Below are 15,711 nucleotides of genomic sequence, written 5' to 3'. Positions count from 1 at the left end.
TATATATATACAGTGCATGATGAAGTGTTCTGTATGCTAACTGAAATAACTGCTAAACATTCTATGATATACGGCAAGCTACCTTGTCTTCCTAGATATTACATTCATAAGGAAAAAAACAAGAATACTATCTACCTAAAACATACAGGAGATGATAAATGCTTGTTGACAGAGTGATGCGTAAATAATTAAACAGTGAAAATATAAAAGCTAAAGGGTAAAAAACGTAAACCCAAGTGCTCAAAAGAAAAAAAAATAACTACTGCAGCTACAAGCACCTAAAAGAGAAAATAATTTATTGATTAGCAGAAAATAAAGAGAATTTTTAGCCCACTAGATTAGAAGAAAACACAAGACAGCTGCTCAATAATTTTTTCCCCAGAGCAAAGCTATGGATTTCTTAGAACTGAGCAGCTGACAACCAAGTGCTACTTCCATAACACTTTTTTTAACCTCCATTTAAAATGCCAGTCACTTGAGACAATTATATGTTTTGTTATGTTCTACATAAAAAGAAAATTTTAGACCTTCCTTTAACTCTACAGTACAGGAAAGTTCCAAAATAAAATAACGATTTAAAAACAAAGTTTACTTTCAATATTTCTATGGTTACCAGTATTAAGAAGGGAAACAAAAAGCCCTGAATGCATCTAAAATGCTGAGAGTCATTCTACAAAAACCAGCTAATAAAGACAGAACATGTATCTCATTCCCTCAAGGTGGAAGTTAGTGGGGGGTTCTTGCCTTAGTGATGGTCTCTAACTTGGACTCACTTCTTCCCTTATTTCTTAAAAATAAATCTTAGGCTACTGTTTGACTTTTAAAATAGGTAATTCCAAACTTCAAGCCAAATCAAGATTCTACAAGAGAAGAGATCCCAGAAAACTGGCATTTTCATAATCATTGAATCTTAGGGAAAGTTTTTAGAGTTTAAATCTCTTCCATAATTGAACAGATGTAAGATGTTTTTACTTATAACTCGATAAATGTGACTTATCTATTATGCCAGGATTTTTACCAAGAAGTATGTTCTATTTTATAATCTTAAAACTAGCAAAAATGATATGAAATACAAAGAAGAAATATTTTTGCTGGCTGGTTGTGATGTGATGGGGAAGCTGGCTGATGTGTGATGTGATGGGGAAGCACAGACCCAGGTTAGGAGAAAGGAATTCTAGTCTGAGCTGTCCAGTCAAAGGCTGGCTGAGACTCTGAGTCTCAGTTTCTTCAGCCATAAAATAAGTCATCAAATAATTTTAAACGTCCCTTCAACTTACAGATACTGTCTCCATTCTGAAAAGAGTGCACCTGTCAAATTAAAATGGCTGCCCTTTAAAAAACCTGCCAAACAAGAGTCCAGGGTAAAAGCCAATCAAGGACTCATACAATGTGGGTGTCTTCTAGTCAAGAGAGTTTTGAGACAGTGGTAAAGCCATGTCAGCAGACATTAGAAAAGGAAGACTAAAGAACTGGAAAAGGGGATTAAGTGACTGAATAGTTAAAGAAACCTCAAGAGCACCATAATGAGCATTTCCCAAATGCCTAATTCAACAAGTGACTTTAAGGATGACAATAGATTCAGTGCAACAAACACTGGCAGAGGCTTACTCCACTGCAGAAATTATAGTAGGGCTGGAGATGTAACAATAACCAAGGGATACAAGTGAACTTTCTCAGTCTAGCTGAAAAGTCTTGCTCAAAGCAATACTTTAAATGTAAATTTCAAGTGTTGTAAAAAAAGTATGTACAGAGTTGTATGGGGTGGGGGGACTGCAGGGAGTAACAGGGTTAACAGGAAAGACGTCAAGAAGAAGCATGATGCTCCAGCTGCAACCTGAAAGGAGGGTGAGAGCAGGTGCAATCAAAAAGAGAAGGGCAAGAAATGACTGACCAAAGAGTAATTTATTACAGCAGAGCATGATGTCTGACATGGGCAACTGAAGACAGTGAAGTGGAAAGACGAGTCAAGATGAGATATAGCAACAGTGAACTTCAGAAATACTTAGAGAAAACAAGCTCTCATAGGGATGATGGTCAAAAAAAGAGAACCTGAGGACATGGGTGATTGTGTGGTTTTGATGCTTGCAAAGGTGTGGAGAAATAGGAACCTTATTACACCCTTGGTGGGAATGGAGGATTAAGACAGCCCCATGTGTGGAGGAGACTCCTCAAAAGACTAAAAATGGACCAACATATGACCCAGCAATGCCACCCCTAGTACTTAGCCAGGGCATACAAAAATACTTATTTGAAAGGAAACTCCTATGTTTATGTTTACAGCAACATGATTTACAACAGTGAAGATATGGAAATAAACTAAATGTCCCAGAACAGATGAATGGATCAAGAAGATGTGACAGATATACACAAAATGGACTACTACTCAGTGGTAAAAAAGAAATTCATGTCATTTGCAACATCACGGATGGAACTATGTGGAGTAAGTCAGAAAGATAAATACCAGGAGGTTTCACATACATATGGAATTTAGAGAAACCAAACAAAGGGTCAGACAAACTGTTAAGACTGATCCCTGAAAGCAGAGTGTAGATCTAAGACACTCAGGAGGGTAGAGGAGGGAGTAGAGAACAGGAGGGAGGAGAATGCAGGGGTGGAGGCCTGAGGCACCTCTGTGATGGGGAAACTATGGTTACCCTGCCTGACGGGAGAAAAATAAACAGGACGCTTATAATTGTCTAAAATTAATTTTTAAAAAGAAAGACTTAAGAAAAGTGACAAGTAAGAAAACTATTAGGTTGGAGCTTAACTCAATTACTATTTTTATCACTGAAATTCAAAAGAAGAAAACCTAAAATATTTTTTACAACAGATTTAGTCTTTGAAAATAAGCAGATATAAGGAAAACAAAACTAAATAGGGCATTCCCAGCACTCCACATCAAAGAAGTTCCAAGCGATTTTGGACCAGAGAGTCAAATCCTAAGTTTTAATTTAATCTCAATTTTCCCAACCCCTTTAAAAAATGGGATTAAAAAGAAGGGAAGAATACCCCTCTTTTGAGGTAGTTTACAGAATCTTGAGAAACCTGAGTAATGGACCCATCTGGCCCACAGAAACATCTAGAACAAAGTCCTGTCTCTGCTTCACCTATGGGTACCAATTCATTATCATGGTGACACCAAAGCCTGCAGTCAGTGGGTTTGGGATTGAGCCCCAAAACACAAGGAGGGACTCACAACAAAGCCACTCAGCTACACCCAGGCAGTGTGCTGTGTCAAAGATGAAGTCAAAAGCAAATAGTGAGGAGGCTTTATGTGGAGGTATAAACCCAAAGAAATCCTCACAATTACTGCTGAAGTGAGAAAATAACAGTATAGGTAGAGTTTAAAAACTAAAAGGGTGTTAGGATAAAACTAAGATACTAATATGTTTTATTATTGGTGTAGAAACATAGCTCTTGTAGGATAATTATGGGATTATGTGTTCTGGGAGTTTAGAACTCCGAAATCAGTTTTCTATCACAAAACAAAATGGGTAGACAGTGGTTTTATAAACTACTCCAATTCCCCACAGCTTCAGCAATGTACTCCCTACGTGTTTTGGGCACTCTCTCTGCCAGCCTCCCCTCCAACATCCTTTCAACATTCCATGAACAGCATAGGGTGCTTTTTATTGCACAGTGCTATGTACAAATAGTTATCTGTCCTTGACAAGACTGTGATCCATCTAAACACCTCCAAGATGGGTAACCTGTTTATGTTCTTTGCTTGGTCTTCAAAAAAGGTATCATAGTAGTATAGGTAGAAAAACAGGCAGACAGGTTACCTGGTCAGTGGGTTGCCACTGAAGTCAGCTATCTGTAGTGCTTTACAGAATGAGATGCTTTCTGGAATTTCAGGAATATCTGTAGGAGTAAAGAAAATGTCTATCATTAACCATTCTTGCTAACAATTTTCATCATCCTCAAAACAGATCAACAGGCACAAAAAAAGATTATCTGGAAATTTTTAGCTCCTTCAAATGTGATGTGTAGTTCTGAAGTGTTTTTCTACCATTAGTTTATATTTGTTTTCTTAAAGGAAGACATTTTATTAACAGAAACACAAACAAAAATATTAAAAACAACCTCTACAATCAATCCCCACCACCCTATCAAATGTCACTGATAGCATTCTGTTGTAATTTCCACTGTATCTTTCCCTTAAATTTTCACATTTGCATCAGTGCATAGAATTCCAGAGCACACATTTTTAAATTACATACTTTCATCTAGTTATAAATGTGACAATTTGGAAAATGCAAAAAAACCAAATGAATACTGTCATTACCCAAGAAGTAATGTTACATTCTGATGCATTTTTTAGCTAACATTCACACACAAACACACACACATGCAGTTTGTTATAAACAGATACTTTAAAATAACAGACTCATACCTGTTTTTTTTTTCATTTTACATTATTTTACAAATCTTCTATTATTTTTTCAAAGTTTGGCATTCTTAATGCTGAAAAGTCCCACTGTGTGTGTTTTTTTTAAAGGTTTATTTATTTATTCATACAGAACTGGGGTATAGGCCAGAGGTGCAGGGGCAGTGACAGAGTGGGGAGCAGAGCCAGGTAGATGTACTGAAATACACTGCTGAGGGGTCATGAGAGGTCTGCCACGCCTCATGGGTCACCCCCCTGACGGGGATTGAACTTGTGCTGCAGTGGCTGCAACAGCCTCATAGTGTTGTGCTTTAACCTGTTGCACTACCAGGGAAGGTACCCTACCGTGTAATTTTTCATACTTCATTTAGTCAATCCCCTGTTGTTGACATTTAGGTTGTTTCCAAGTTCCTAATGTTTTAATTATATTTATGTCCATTTCTGATTTTTTCTTGGGCTAACTTCCCAGAAGTGTAATTACTGTGTAAAAGGCATTAACATCTCCACAATACTTAATAAATATCATTAAACTGCTTATAAGAGGGACAAGTTAAACCTATTTACACTTCCATCAGCATATATATGGTGTTAAATTCAGCATCTCCTCCCCTCTGTTTTTCCTCTTAAGTTAAAAAAAAAAAAAAAGATGCCAATGGTGAACCGGTATTAGTAAAGTGCTCCGGTAACATTTTGTTTCATATTCCTTTTATTACTAATGTGGAATGTCTTTGCCCATGTTTACTGGCAACTAAACATTGTGATTTTAAAATGACCAAAATTGTTACTTGAAATCTGTTTCTTTTGGTACAAAACCTGAGATTATAACTTTTAGAATTTTAAAAGGTTAGTTCATAGTGCTGAATTTCAAAAGCCTACTTATTTTGGAAACATTAACATAATGATGGGCTAATATAAAAAAGGTTCTCCTGGTATCATACTGTTTCTTCCACCAATATGACAAATGCAAGCTGAGCCAAAACATATCTAATATTTCTAAAGTGGGAGTGTCAGAGGAAAGGAAAGGCCAGTGTCAGTGCCCTGGCCCAACAATTGCAAAGTATTCAGAAAGTACATAAAAGCTCTTAGTTCAAAGTTATATGCTTTAAGCATTTAATTTATGGTAACATTATCGTCATACAATCCTCAGCATTGCATGGTCTTCTATAGTGAAGAATACACATATGATCTGAAGTTCATAAACTGAATAGCTTCACACATACACACAGAGAGCTTGTTCCTAGTTATATCTAGAATGAATCTTTAAAGCAAACATTCGTGGGTCCTGAGGTACAAATGCAACAGTAGGCCCTCTTTTTCATATATTACATCCTTCTTAATCTTCTCAAAAATAAAGTACTCCACTTTCATTATAAAAAATGGTGGCACAGTGGGTTAAAGCACAGCACTAAGAAGCTAAAGCCACTTCAGCATGAGTTCGATCTCCGCCCCGGAGGTGTCCACCCTGGAGGTGTCCGCCCCGGAGGTGACCCACATGGCGCAGCAGACCTCTCCTGAGCCACCTGCTGCTCTCCTCAGCAAAATACTTCGTCAGTCAACCTGTTCTGCACCCCACTCTGTCTCTGGTGAATCCTTTCACTGCCCCCTGTACCTCTGGCTTGTAGCCCAGTTCTGTATGGATAAATAAATGAATCTTTAGGAAAAAAAAATGGACACTAGACTTAGAGACTAAGTGACTTGTCCACAGCTAGAGGCTTGTTTCACTGAGTGCTGACACGCCCGACTCACACACTATCAGGCTTAAGAATGGATAAACATATGTAAATTTACTACACAATTAGCACTGATACCCAGGCAACATTACACCACAGATTTTCCTCAATCTGAAAGGTGTTGGTCAGCCTATGTACTCCATGACAGTCCCACTTCAGCCACTGCTTCAGGTCCTAATGAGAGTTGTGTTGTGTTGTGTTGTGTTGTGTTGTGTTATAGAGGAATAGTCATCTCATAAGGGCCAAGAAAGATGACCAAACTGGACAATAAGATACAAATTTTACAGCAGTTCATTGCTCTACCAAAAAGAGGTAGTAGGGGAGATTCAGAGAAACTAAAGAAAGGTGTGTCGATTAAGTAGAGATCTTTGGGCATCAGAGCATCAGAAACATCCCTGAAGCTTCAGAAGATGAGCCAACAAAGCAGAGTGCTGCTGTAGGAAATGCCAGTCTGGGCTGATCTATAATTCAGAGACTTAGGGTAACAAAAGCAAGAAAACACAGCTGGACTCATTCCAGGAGCTGACCAAGAGGTTGGTTTATACAAAGGCATCCCCTCCTTAGGTTAAACTGCTTGTATATACAGGACAAGTAGCAGATGAGCAAACAAAACATAGGTCAGAAAATCCAAACATCATTTCTTTCTACTATATGCATGTTCCCAACTTAACCAAAAAGAATTTCTTTGCCCCAAAAAATAAGTGTTTTAGACAAAGAAGACAATAGTGTGGTTTGAAGAATCCTGATTTAAGCAAGTTACTGACAATTATCAGAATGGAAAACTAGCAATGTGGAACATCTACTCAACTTTAAATACCCAGATAAAATGTCACATCCTAGGGGACATCTTCTTAGGCACCATCATTATGTTGGATTCCCCTGTTCTCAGGTTCCTCCAGCTTCACCTTTTGTGAGATCTGTTATAGTTTTAATTAAATAACTGCTGGTGATAGTTTCCCTGACAAAATTCTAAACTCAGTGGAAGAAAAGCTATGGAGTCCTTGTCTATAATTGTTTCTCCCTAGCTGATATAGTATTAGGCATAGACAGGCAAATGTACTGAATAAATAACTATCATTACTAAGCTTCTACAAGGAAAATTTGCACTCTCATTTTAGTCATGGAATACCTCATTTCAGTCATGGATTATCCCTTAGAGTATGTGTTAACTCTATGTCACAAGTAAGAAATCTGCTTAGTCCCAGATAGCTTCTAAAAAATAGTGTAAGTGTGTGTGTGTACATGTGTGCATGCACACTCACACATGGTTACACATGTACAGATAGAGCTATCACCTTTTCAATGAAGCCTAGGCTGACCACCTATCTCATAAAAAATTACCTGAAACCTTTCTTACCACTCATATCCAATGTCCCAAATCCTTCTCATATTTTCTAAGTAATTTTCCTAAACATCTTTTTCTGTTGTTATTACTAACCTAGCTTAGGCTCCAATCACCGAGATATAACAATGTTCTTGAAAATGGCCTGTCTATATATCCAGCTTGTCCCCTATCAAGACCAAATAGCCAGAAGAGCAATCTGTTCCACTTCTCCACATTCACTAGGTTAGTGTCCTTTGAGTCCAAACTACTTGTCCTATCTATGCCTCCATTTTCTTATCTATAAAACATTATCAACAGACATTTTAGATAATGCCAGCATATCATATCATAACTGCTGCTTAAGAGAAGGGAGAAAATTAGATGAAGGAGGATACTGTATTATGGCTTTAACAGGAATGACTGTGATATCTGAAGCATAGTGAGGAGAGGGGAGGCCCTGGGAACTGACAGCAGTATTGCCTTAACTCACTCTGGGAATAGCTGGGGAGGCAAAAAAGATTTCTTGCTAGCAGATTACCATGGTTGAGCTTGCCAGGTTGAGCTGTTTACAATTAGTTAGACCAGGAGTTTCCTCTTCTACAAAAGGAACATAGTCTTAACTCCAGTTTAGGGTTGTTTAAGGATAAAGGGTCATAAAACAACATGGCACACTCTATTTCACCTCTTTTGTTTAAATTGGGTGGAGAGCCTATACTGAAGACCACTATTTTCCACTCAAAGGCAACTAATTTTAAGAACAGAACTACTAATAGAGACATAAGGATTTGAGGGCTTTTGCGTGCTTTAACTACTGAAAAGCACAAATGATTAAACTCTAAAGAAACATCAACTTATACACACACATTGGAAATAATGAATTTCATCTACTCATTTAGGAATGTACCCCAAAACTCCTACTAAAGAAACAACAACAAAATGTGATCATACTTTTTATTAACTCGGACTGGCCTTGTCTCATTTACACGTAAAATTGTAAAATTTGTTATTTTTTAAAATATATAAGGAATGGCCCTCCCTGGTGGCGCAGTGGGTTAAAAGCACAGCACTGAGAAGCTTAAGCCACTTCCGCATGAGTTCAACTCCCGCCTGCCCCGGAGGTGACCGCATGGCGTGGCAGACCTCTCCTGCCTCACCCGCTGCTCCCCTCAGCAGTGCACTTCGTTGATCTGCCTGTTCTGCTCCCCACTCTGTCTCTGGTGAAGCCTCTCACTGCCCCTGAGCCTCTAGCCTGTACCCCAGTTCTGTATGCACAAATAAATCTTTAAAATATATATATATATATATAAAAGAATGACAGTAAAATTAATCTCCCTACAACTTTATTAAAATAACCTTTAATTTGGACCCAGCTATCATTTATTAATAAACTTCTTTGAATTGTACTTTTTTAAAAGACAAAATCTTATTTTACGAATACATTACTACAGCCTGCATATAGGAAATTTATAATCTGCCCTAAACTGTTTGAGGACAAAAGTCTCCAACACCCCAGAAGACAACAATCCAGGTACTAGAAAGATTAGAGATTCTGAAAGAGAACACAGTTTCACCACAGAGTTTGTCATTTAAATAGTGATTTGAAAGAACATTTCCTAGCCTTCCTTATAGTCATTTCATGGCATCTATGTTTAACACATCAAGTTGATATTCCAACTTCCTTAAGCCTCTACCCCTACACAAAAGTCACACAGAGGCTTAGTCTACAATGTTCTCTACGGAAGCAGGGACTCTTCCTGTAGATCTCGAATCCTCAAGAGGGACCACACCCTTCCCTGAAAAGCTATCATACCTTATAGCCCCTGTTGCAATGGAGTTGGGTTGGGCTCAGTGATCACTGAGGTTCCGTCTAAGTATGTGTGAGGTTAGAAACTTCTAGGTATCTCTTTTCATGGAGGGCTGTGGGTGGACAGTCTATTTTGTCTACGATCATACTCTACCCCTATCCTCTGCCTCCATGCATAGCACAGTAAATTCTTTCTGATCAAATTACTCACTGACATTTCTTCTTGTCCTGTATAACTATATCTTCCCCAGGTTTAAGTCTTACTTGATGCTAGTAAATTGCAATACTAGTATCTCTCCACTGAGAGTACTATGAAATGATAAGCAAAGCAACACTTAAGTCTTACATATTTTTTTGAGGCTCTTCTCTAAGATGATCTAATTAATGATAGCATTTGGAAATAGAACGTTAAAGGAGATGAGACATCTTTGAAGAAAGCAATTACCTAATTTGTCTTTTTGTACAACTGCAAAGACTAATATCTGAAACCTCAGGACATATTATTTGAAAAGTTGGTAAGCTGAAGTTTTATTATTAAAAACGGAGAAAGAGCTATGTAAGTAATCATCTACACTTATTGCATCACCCCTATATTCCCCACAGCGAGGTGGCTTTGTCAGTTTAATTAGTACAAGGTGCTAACAAGGCCAGAGACTTGGATTCCATCCAAGAGTAGACCAGTTTCTTTCCCATGGTTCCAACCTCACTGCACTCTGAGAACCCTTTACCTACAAACTTGTGATCAAAAAACAGCAGCAGCAGTTGAGTCTTACTGAGCACTTAGGTGTCAATAAAGGGTAAGGAAGGGCCTCCTGAGTTTGTGCAGCAACAAGGCGGGAAAGCCAGGAGCTGACCCGAGGTCTTCTCACAGCAGAGCCTTGTGCAAACCACCAAAGACTTACCTTGACCCTAAGAAGGAGGTTGAAAGAAATTTGAGGCCCTGCTGCTCTGCTACAAACCACTGATAGGTGCCACCGGTGAAAGCAAAGGGCGGCGTCATCGCGTCATCTCCGAATCTCCTGGATGGGAGTGGAGGAGGATGAGCACCCTCCCAGCTGATTTCTTACACAGATTAACTTGTTCTTTACCTAATTCTTCTGACCAAAAAAATTCAAATGTTTCATTTTCTAAGATAACATAAAAGTATCAAAGAAAGAAAGAAGGAACATTTAATGTTAATTCCACAGTATGGTTAATTTTTACCAATTATAAATTACTACAGAAATTAAGTATAGCATTCGATTAAGTGTACAATATTAAAATGCCTCATAATTATGTCTTGCTTAATGTAGCTCCTAAAATGAAAGCGAATGTAATTAGCACTACTGGTAAAGGCAATAGTGTCATAAAATTTCATTTAAATCTTCTTGATTCCGCAAATATATTAGGCTTCCCTGGTACCCAGCCATTTTCCTTGGAAGTACTTGGCTCAAAGGTGATTATCTATAACGAAATGTATTCAATAAGTTGTTTTCCACTAGGTCCAGGGATCAGATCTCTAGTTCCCAGTATCGCCCTAGCATTTACAGAACAAGGCCCCTGGCACACATCCTGCCTCCACAGGGTTAACATCAACTGCTCTGAGACTATTCCATGAAAGGGATTCCTGGATTCTCTATCTCATCGTTTTCTCAAAGAGAAAACGTACACAATAAATAACTCAGCACAGCACTGCAGGCCCCTGATAGCATCACTTCTCTGAATGCCTTCTGGTGATATCAATGAGAGGAAGCCACTGTCTGGGTGAAGTCTGCAACTCTCCCATGTATGTATGGACTTTCTCAGGGTGTTCTGGCTTCCTTCCACACCCCAAAGTTGTGCACGTTAGGTTTACCGGCATGTCTATATTGTCCCAGCCCAAGTAAGGGTGGGTATGCAGGTGAATGAGCCTTGCAATGAATGGAAGAGCATGCCGTGCAGGGCAGGAGCCCCGAAACTGCCATAGTGGTCTCTAGCACCACTTAGTAACCCACTGGAATAAGCGGGTTGAAAACTGAATAAGTGAATACAAATAACTGTTTGATGTTATTAGTGTTTGGGAATCTTTAATTATAAGTTTGAAGATGTTTTTGTGGCTAGAAATATACTGCAGGAACTTAACTCTTGTTGGTATCAGTAAGCCTATTGTAAAATTGGTTTCATTACACATGCTAGTCGTTGTAAGTGTCAGCTTCCAAGAAGCTATCAACAATATCAAGTGAGAACAACTATTCACAAATGTAAAGGACTAAAGGAGAGGAGAGAAAGATTACTCCCTGCCAAGGTCACAGAGTGGTTGTGTGGCGTGTACATAATTTTCTCTATCAACTCGTAGGGGCTGAAGCATGTTTTCTTATCCCCCTTGCATATCCAGTATACATTCGAGCTAGAGGGAAAAAATATCAAGAACTCCACCCTTAGAGAAAGACTAGGTCTGTATGTATTAATGTGGTCTGTTCCAATAGTAGACAAAGAACTATGAAAGAGCATTAAAAAGCCAAGAATCTGAGAACAGTATCTCAATGGTATATATCCCTCACATTAAACCCAGAGACAAAAATAATGCAGCATAAAAATATGGTGCCATCAAAAAAAGCATCCCCTAAGCCACCCTACAAGTGCTAAAGGTGGGACAGGGGTGAGCCGATCAGGAAACCAGCAATTCACAAGTAGGGCCATGGATATCAGAGACTGCTACTTCCCTAACCTCTACACCAACATTCAATAAGTGACCTCAAGATCTGCTCAAGATGAATGACTTCCCAGTTGGAGTTTAAGTTGTGTTTCTGGTATTATTATTATTAATAGTTATTATTAATGTATAAGAAATGAGCTATAGCGAAGCCAGCTTGGGTTTCCCTTCTCACAGTAACTATTAGCAATTACCTTAAACACACCTTCTACAATATATTAACAATGTTAAAATACTTTGATGACACAGAGCAAAACCAAGACTACAGAGAACTTGATCTTCCCATCCCAACACTGTCCCTCCCCTTTGAGAAAGGAAATCATTTCCTAAGTTAATATTCTTGCTCACACACATTCTTCCAAATGCAAGAGCAACTTCTGCTAAGAATGTGCGCCACGGTCACCTGTACCAGCGATAAGCTGGTGGTGCCAATGTTCCATTTGGTGGCCACAGTATAATGAATGTACCTACTCACTCCCCGCCCCCAGTCACCTCCACAGACTCACAGATCCTTTCCAATAGATGACACACTATAGTTTTGAGCAAAATAATTCCACTTTAGACAATGATTTGAGCAAAATAATTCCACTTTACTTCCTGACTGCCCATGGTTCAGAGACACATCTTTTGAAACTAGTCTACTGACAGTTGTTTTCACTGGAGACAAAAGCAGACATAGTTAGACAAGGGGGAAAATCTTTGACACCGAGAGACCAGCAAAGGACAGTGTCAAAATTAAGGAAGAAGACAGTATAGCTCTGAAGAGAGGGGCCACTCCCCTCAAAGCTCTGACATGCTACTTGACTGTGTGCTTCCAATTAAGAAGAGCTACCATTTTTGTGGACTTGTTATGTACCAGGTATGGGGACTGGCATTTTGCATGCACCATCGCTAACCCTGACTCTCTGACAGCATTTGAGTTACTAGTAGTCCCATTAGCACATGAAGCTGTAGGCTCAAAAGCATTAACTAAATTGTTACTGAGCTGACACATGGAAGAAGGGCTTTGAAATTCCATCCCATCTGCCTCAGAGCAGAGGAAGAGGTGAAGTGGCTGCCAAGGAGCTGTACAGTCAGACTGAATCAGCTCCAAAAATGCTGGAGTAAAGGAGGCCAGAAGAAATGCAGAGAGGTCAAAATACAAACCCGAGGTTCTGATCTATGACTTGGAAGTCACTTGGCAGAGATAGGGGTGATGAGTAGCTGAGGAAGAGAGGGCAGCCTCCTGTTAAGGGGGTAGGGGACACCCACCAGGCACAGGGGATAGAACTGCAGCAGCACAGCCCAGAAGTCAAGGAAGCAGCGTGTCAACACAGCACCCAGCAGGTAAGGAAGACGTGGACATGGACAGTAGGAACCTGCTGTCATCTCTGAGACAACACATACAAAGTGGGATGAAGCAAAGCCAAACCACAAAGGTTGAAAAGTAAGAGAATAAAGAGAAGATAGTAAAAAAAGAGGAAGGGAGTGGACAGCAGTAGCAGCTAAATTCTAGTCTGAGATGTAGTGTTCACGGTCAGCAAGCTGAGAGACAGTGGTGACAGGGTTTTCTGAAAATGAAACCAAATTTATTTATTATAGTCTGGCAACACAAGGGCTTAAAGCACAGCACGTCTCTCCCACTGCTCCCCTCAGCAGTGTGTTTCAGTACATCCACCTGTTCTGTTCCCCACTCTGTCTCTGGTGAATCCTCTCACCCCTACCCCAGCACCTCCGGCCTGTAACCCAGTTCTATTATACATAAATTTTTAAAATCTTTTTAGGGTTCTACCTGGTGGCACAAAGGGCTAAAGCACTGCATTATGAAGTTCTACAAAGCCACTGCAGCACAAGTTCGATCCCCAGCAAGGAGGTGACCGACGTGGCGCCGCAGACCTCTCCTAACCCCACCCACTGCTCCCCTTAGCAGGGTACTTTGTCAATCTGCCTGTTCTGCTTCTCACTCTCTGGTGAATCTTCTCTCCCACCACACCTCTGGCCTATATCCCAGTTCTGAAAGCATAAATAAATAAAATCTTCAAAAAAAATCTTTTAAAGCAAAAAACAGAACTATTGTCTAATCAGAGATGCTATCCTGACTAGATTGAAAACTCTGTCTTTTAATAAATGATAGTGATAGTTTTTCCTATTAAAATAGTTAGCAATCCTGTGTCACAATCCTATTTTTTAAAAACTTATTCTGTCCCAAAAGAAGACTGAGGGCAGAGAATGCCCTCTAAAATGTCTGGCAATTGGGGGTGTGATGAAGAGTTTAGAATTGAAGAATACAAAGGACAAAGGGAAGGTTCATTATAATGTGTTAGGGTTTGATATTTTGTTGTTTGTTTGGAAAATCTGCCGAGAGGGCAAAGAGGCAGGCAGAAATGGAATGAAAAAAAGTTTCAGTGGTTCATTCCCATCTATGCTCAGGAGGCAACAAGGAGGGCAAGGTTGACTGTAATGGGAAGCTGGGGAGTGCAGACGGAGAACCAGGGCTCTGTGGAGGGACAGAGGCTGAGATGGAAAAGAGCCCAACAGCCAGAAGCAGGCTTATGGGTGAGCCCTAGCACCACAGCAGAGGAAAATGGAAAAGCCCCATGCTCTTAAGATGGACATGACTTGCCACCGAAGGAAATACTGCTCAGCAAAAATGAACACTTTAGTTACTAGGCATTCTTCAAGGAGCGGGGGTGGGAGGGGTGGGGGTGGATCGAGGGCGGTGGGCCTGCGGGTCCCGCGCGACAGCCAACCCAAGTCCCTCCGGGGCCCCTTTCTGAGGTGGGGTGCCAGAGACCTCGTATAGAACTGGCTGGGAGGGTGATGACAACAGGGAATCCCCTAATTCCAAAAGCAGACGTGGGGTCCAGATTTGTCTGGCTCTTGGCCCTGGGCGCCTGCCCTGCCTCATCTTTCACCCTTGGGCACCCGGGCTTTTAAGACCCAGCCCAGCAATTATCAGATAAAATGCCCACGTTTCTCTGTTTCTGACCTGCCCCACAACCCCTCACATCTTACCCTTTGTTGAGACCAGATCTGTGTTAGATTTGAATTTGGAAAGAGATGGAATGCCCTCGTTGGGGGCCCTCTGAATCTTCCCGGTTGGCATAAATGCCACCTCCCCTTGACTATTGCAGACGACTGTCCTAGACTCCGGTCGCATTCCCTCACAGTTGTCCACGGGCAGAGGGAGTTTCGCGATGTGCTGTGGAGTTTGTGGGTCACCACCTTTGCGAATTGACTTAGGTGATCTTGAAATCATTTGTTCTCTGTGCGTAAACAAAATGAGGTCAGGGGTCATTCTAAGGAGCAGAAAATAGCCTTTGCTTCTTGAACTTATTCCCCCAATCCTTGATCTAATTCTTTAAGAACATTCCAGGTGACACGATTTTTCTAGTAGAAAAGAAAAAGAATGCTGTTAAAGAAAATTACTAAGCATAAAATGTTTCTAGTTGAGAGAGAGATTCTGTTCTAATTTGGGATGGTGTGATATTTACAAGAAGGCAGGCAAAAAGAAATGGTTGTCTGTCTGCTCACAGATTTGAGTAGCCTTAAGTGGTGGAGATTAAGTACCTCAAGTCAAAAGGAAATTCTCTAAATTGAGCATTCACAAGAACTCCTTGCCAGGAGACTAATTATCAATGAACTTTGATTTATAACAAGCCTGTTAAAACTTACTAAACAGCAAGGAGGACCGTAAGAATTTAGAAATTAAGATGGGGTTAAAAAGTGGTAAAGAAGGACTAGTCAATGAAGACCTTGATTTCTCTATTTCTCTCCCCTCCAACAAATATTGAAAGGTTTTTTTTTTTTTTT

The 15,711-nt window shown here is 40.0% G+C and overlaps 1 protein-coding gene across 1 annotated transcript in view; it reads right to left on the bottom strand.

The window, feature by feature from the left end:
• LRRC1 (leucine rich repeat containing 1) overlaps positions 1-15,711 on the bottom strand; it is a 118,966-nt gene that overhangs the window by 40,476 nt on the left and 62,779 nt on the right. Inside the window, 1 exon segment of the mRNA XM_004673580.2 lies at positions 3,771-3,864. Coding sequence (XP_004673637.1) covers positions 3,771-3,864 — 94 coding nt within the window.

Source organism: Condylura cristata, unplaced genomic scaffold, assembly GCF_000260355.1.
Source record: "Condylura cristata isolate star-nosed mole 26May11 unplaced genomic scaffold, ConCri1.0 scaffold00001, whole genome shotgun sequence".
NCBI classification, from domain to species: domain Eukaryota; kingdom Metazoa; phylum Chordata; class Mammalia; order Eulipotyphla; family Talpidae; genus Condylura; species Condylura cristata.
Note: the sequence above shows the minus strand (reverse complement) of the source record. Positions and strands in the feature narration are given on the sequence as shown.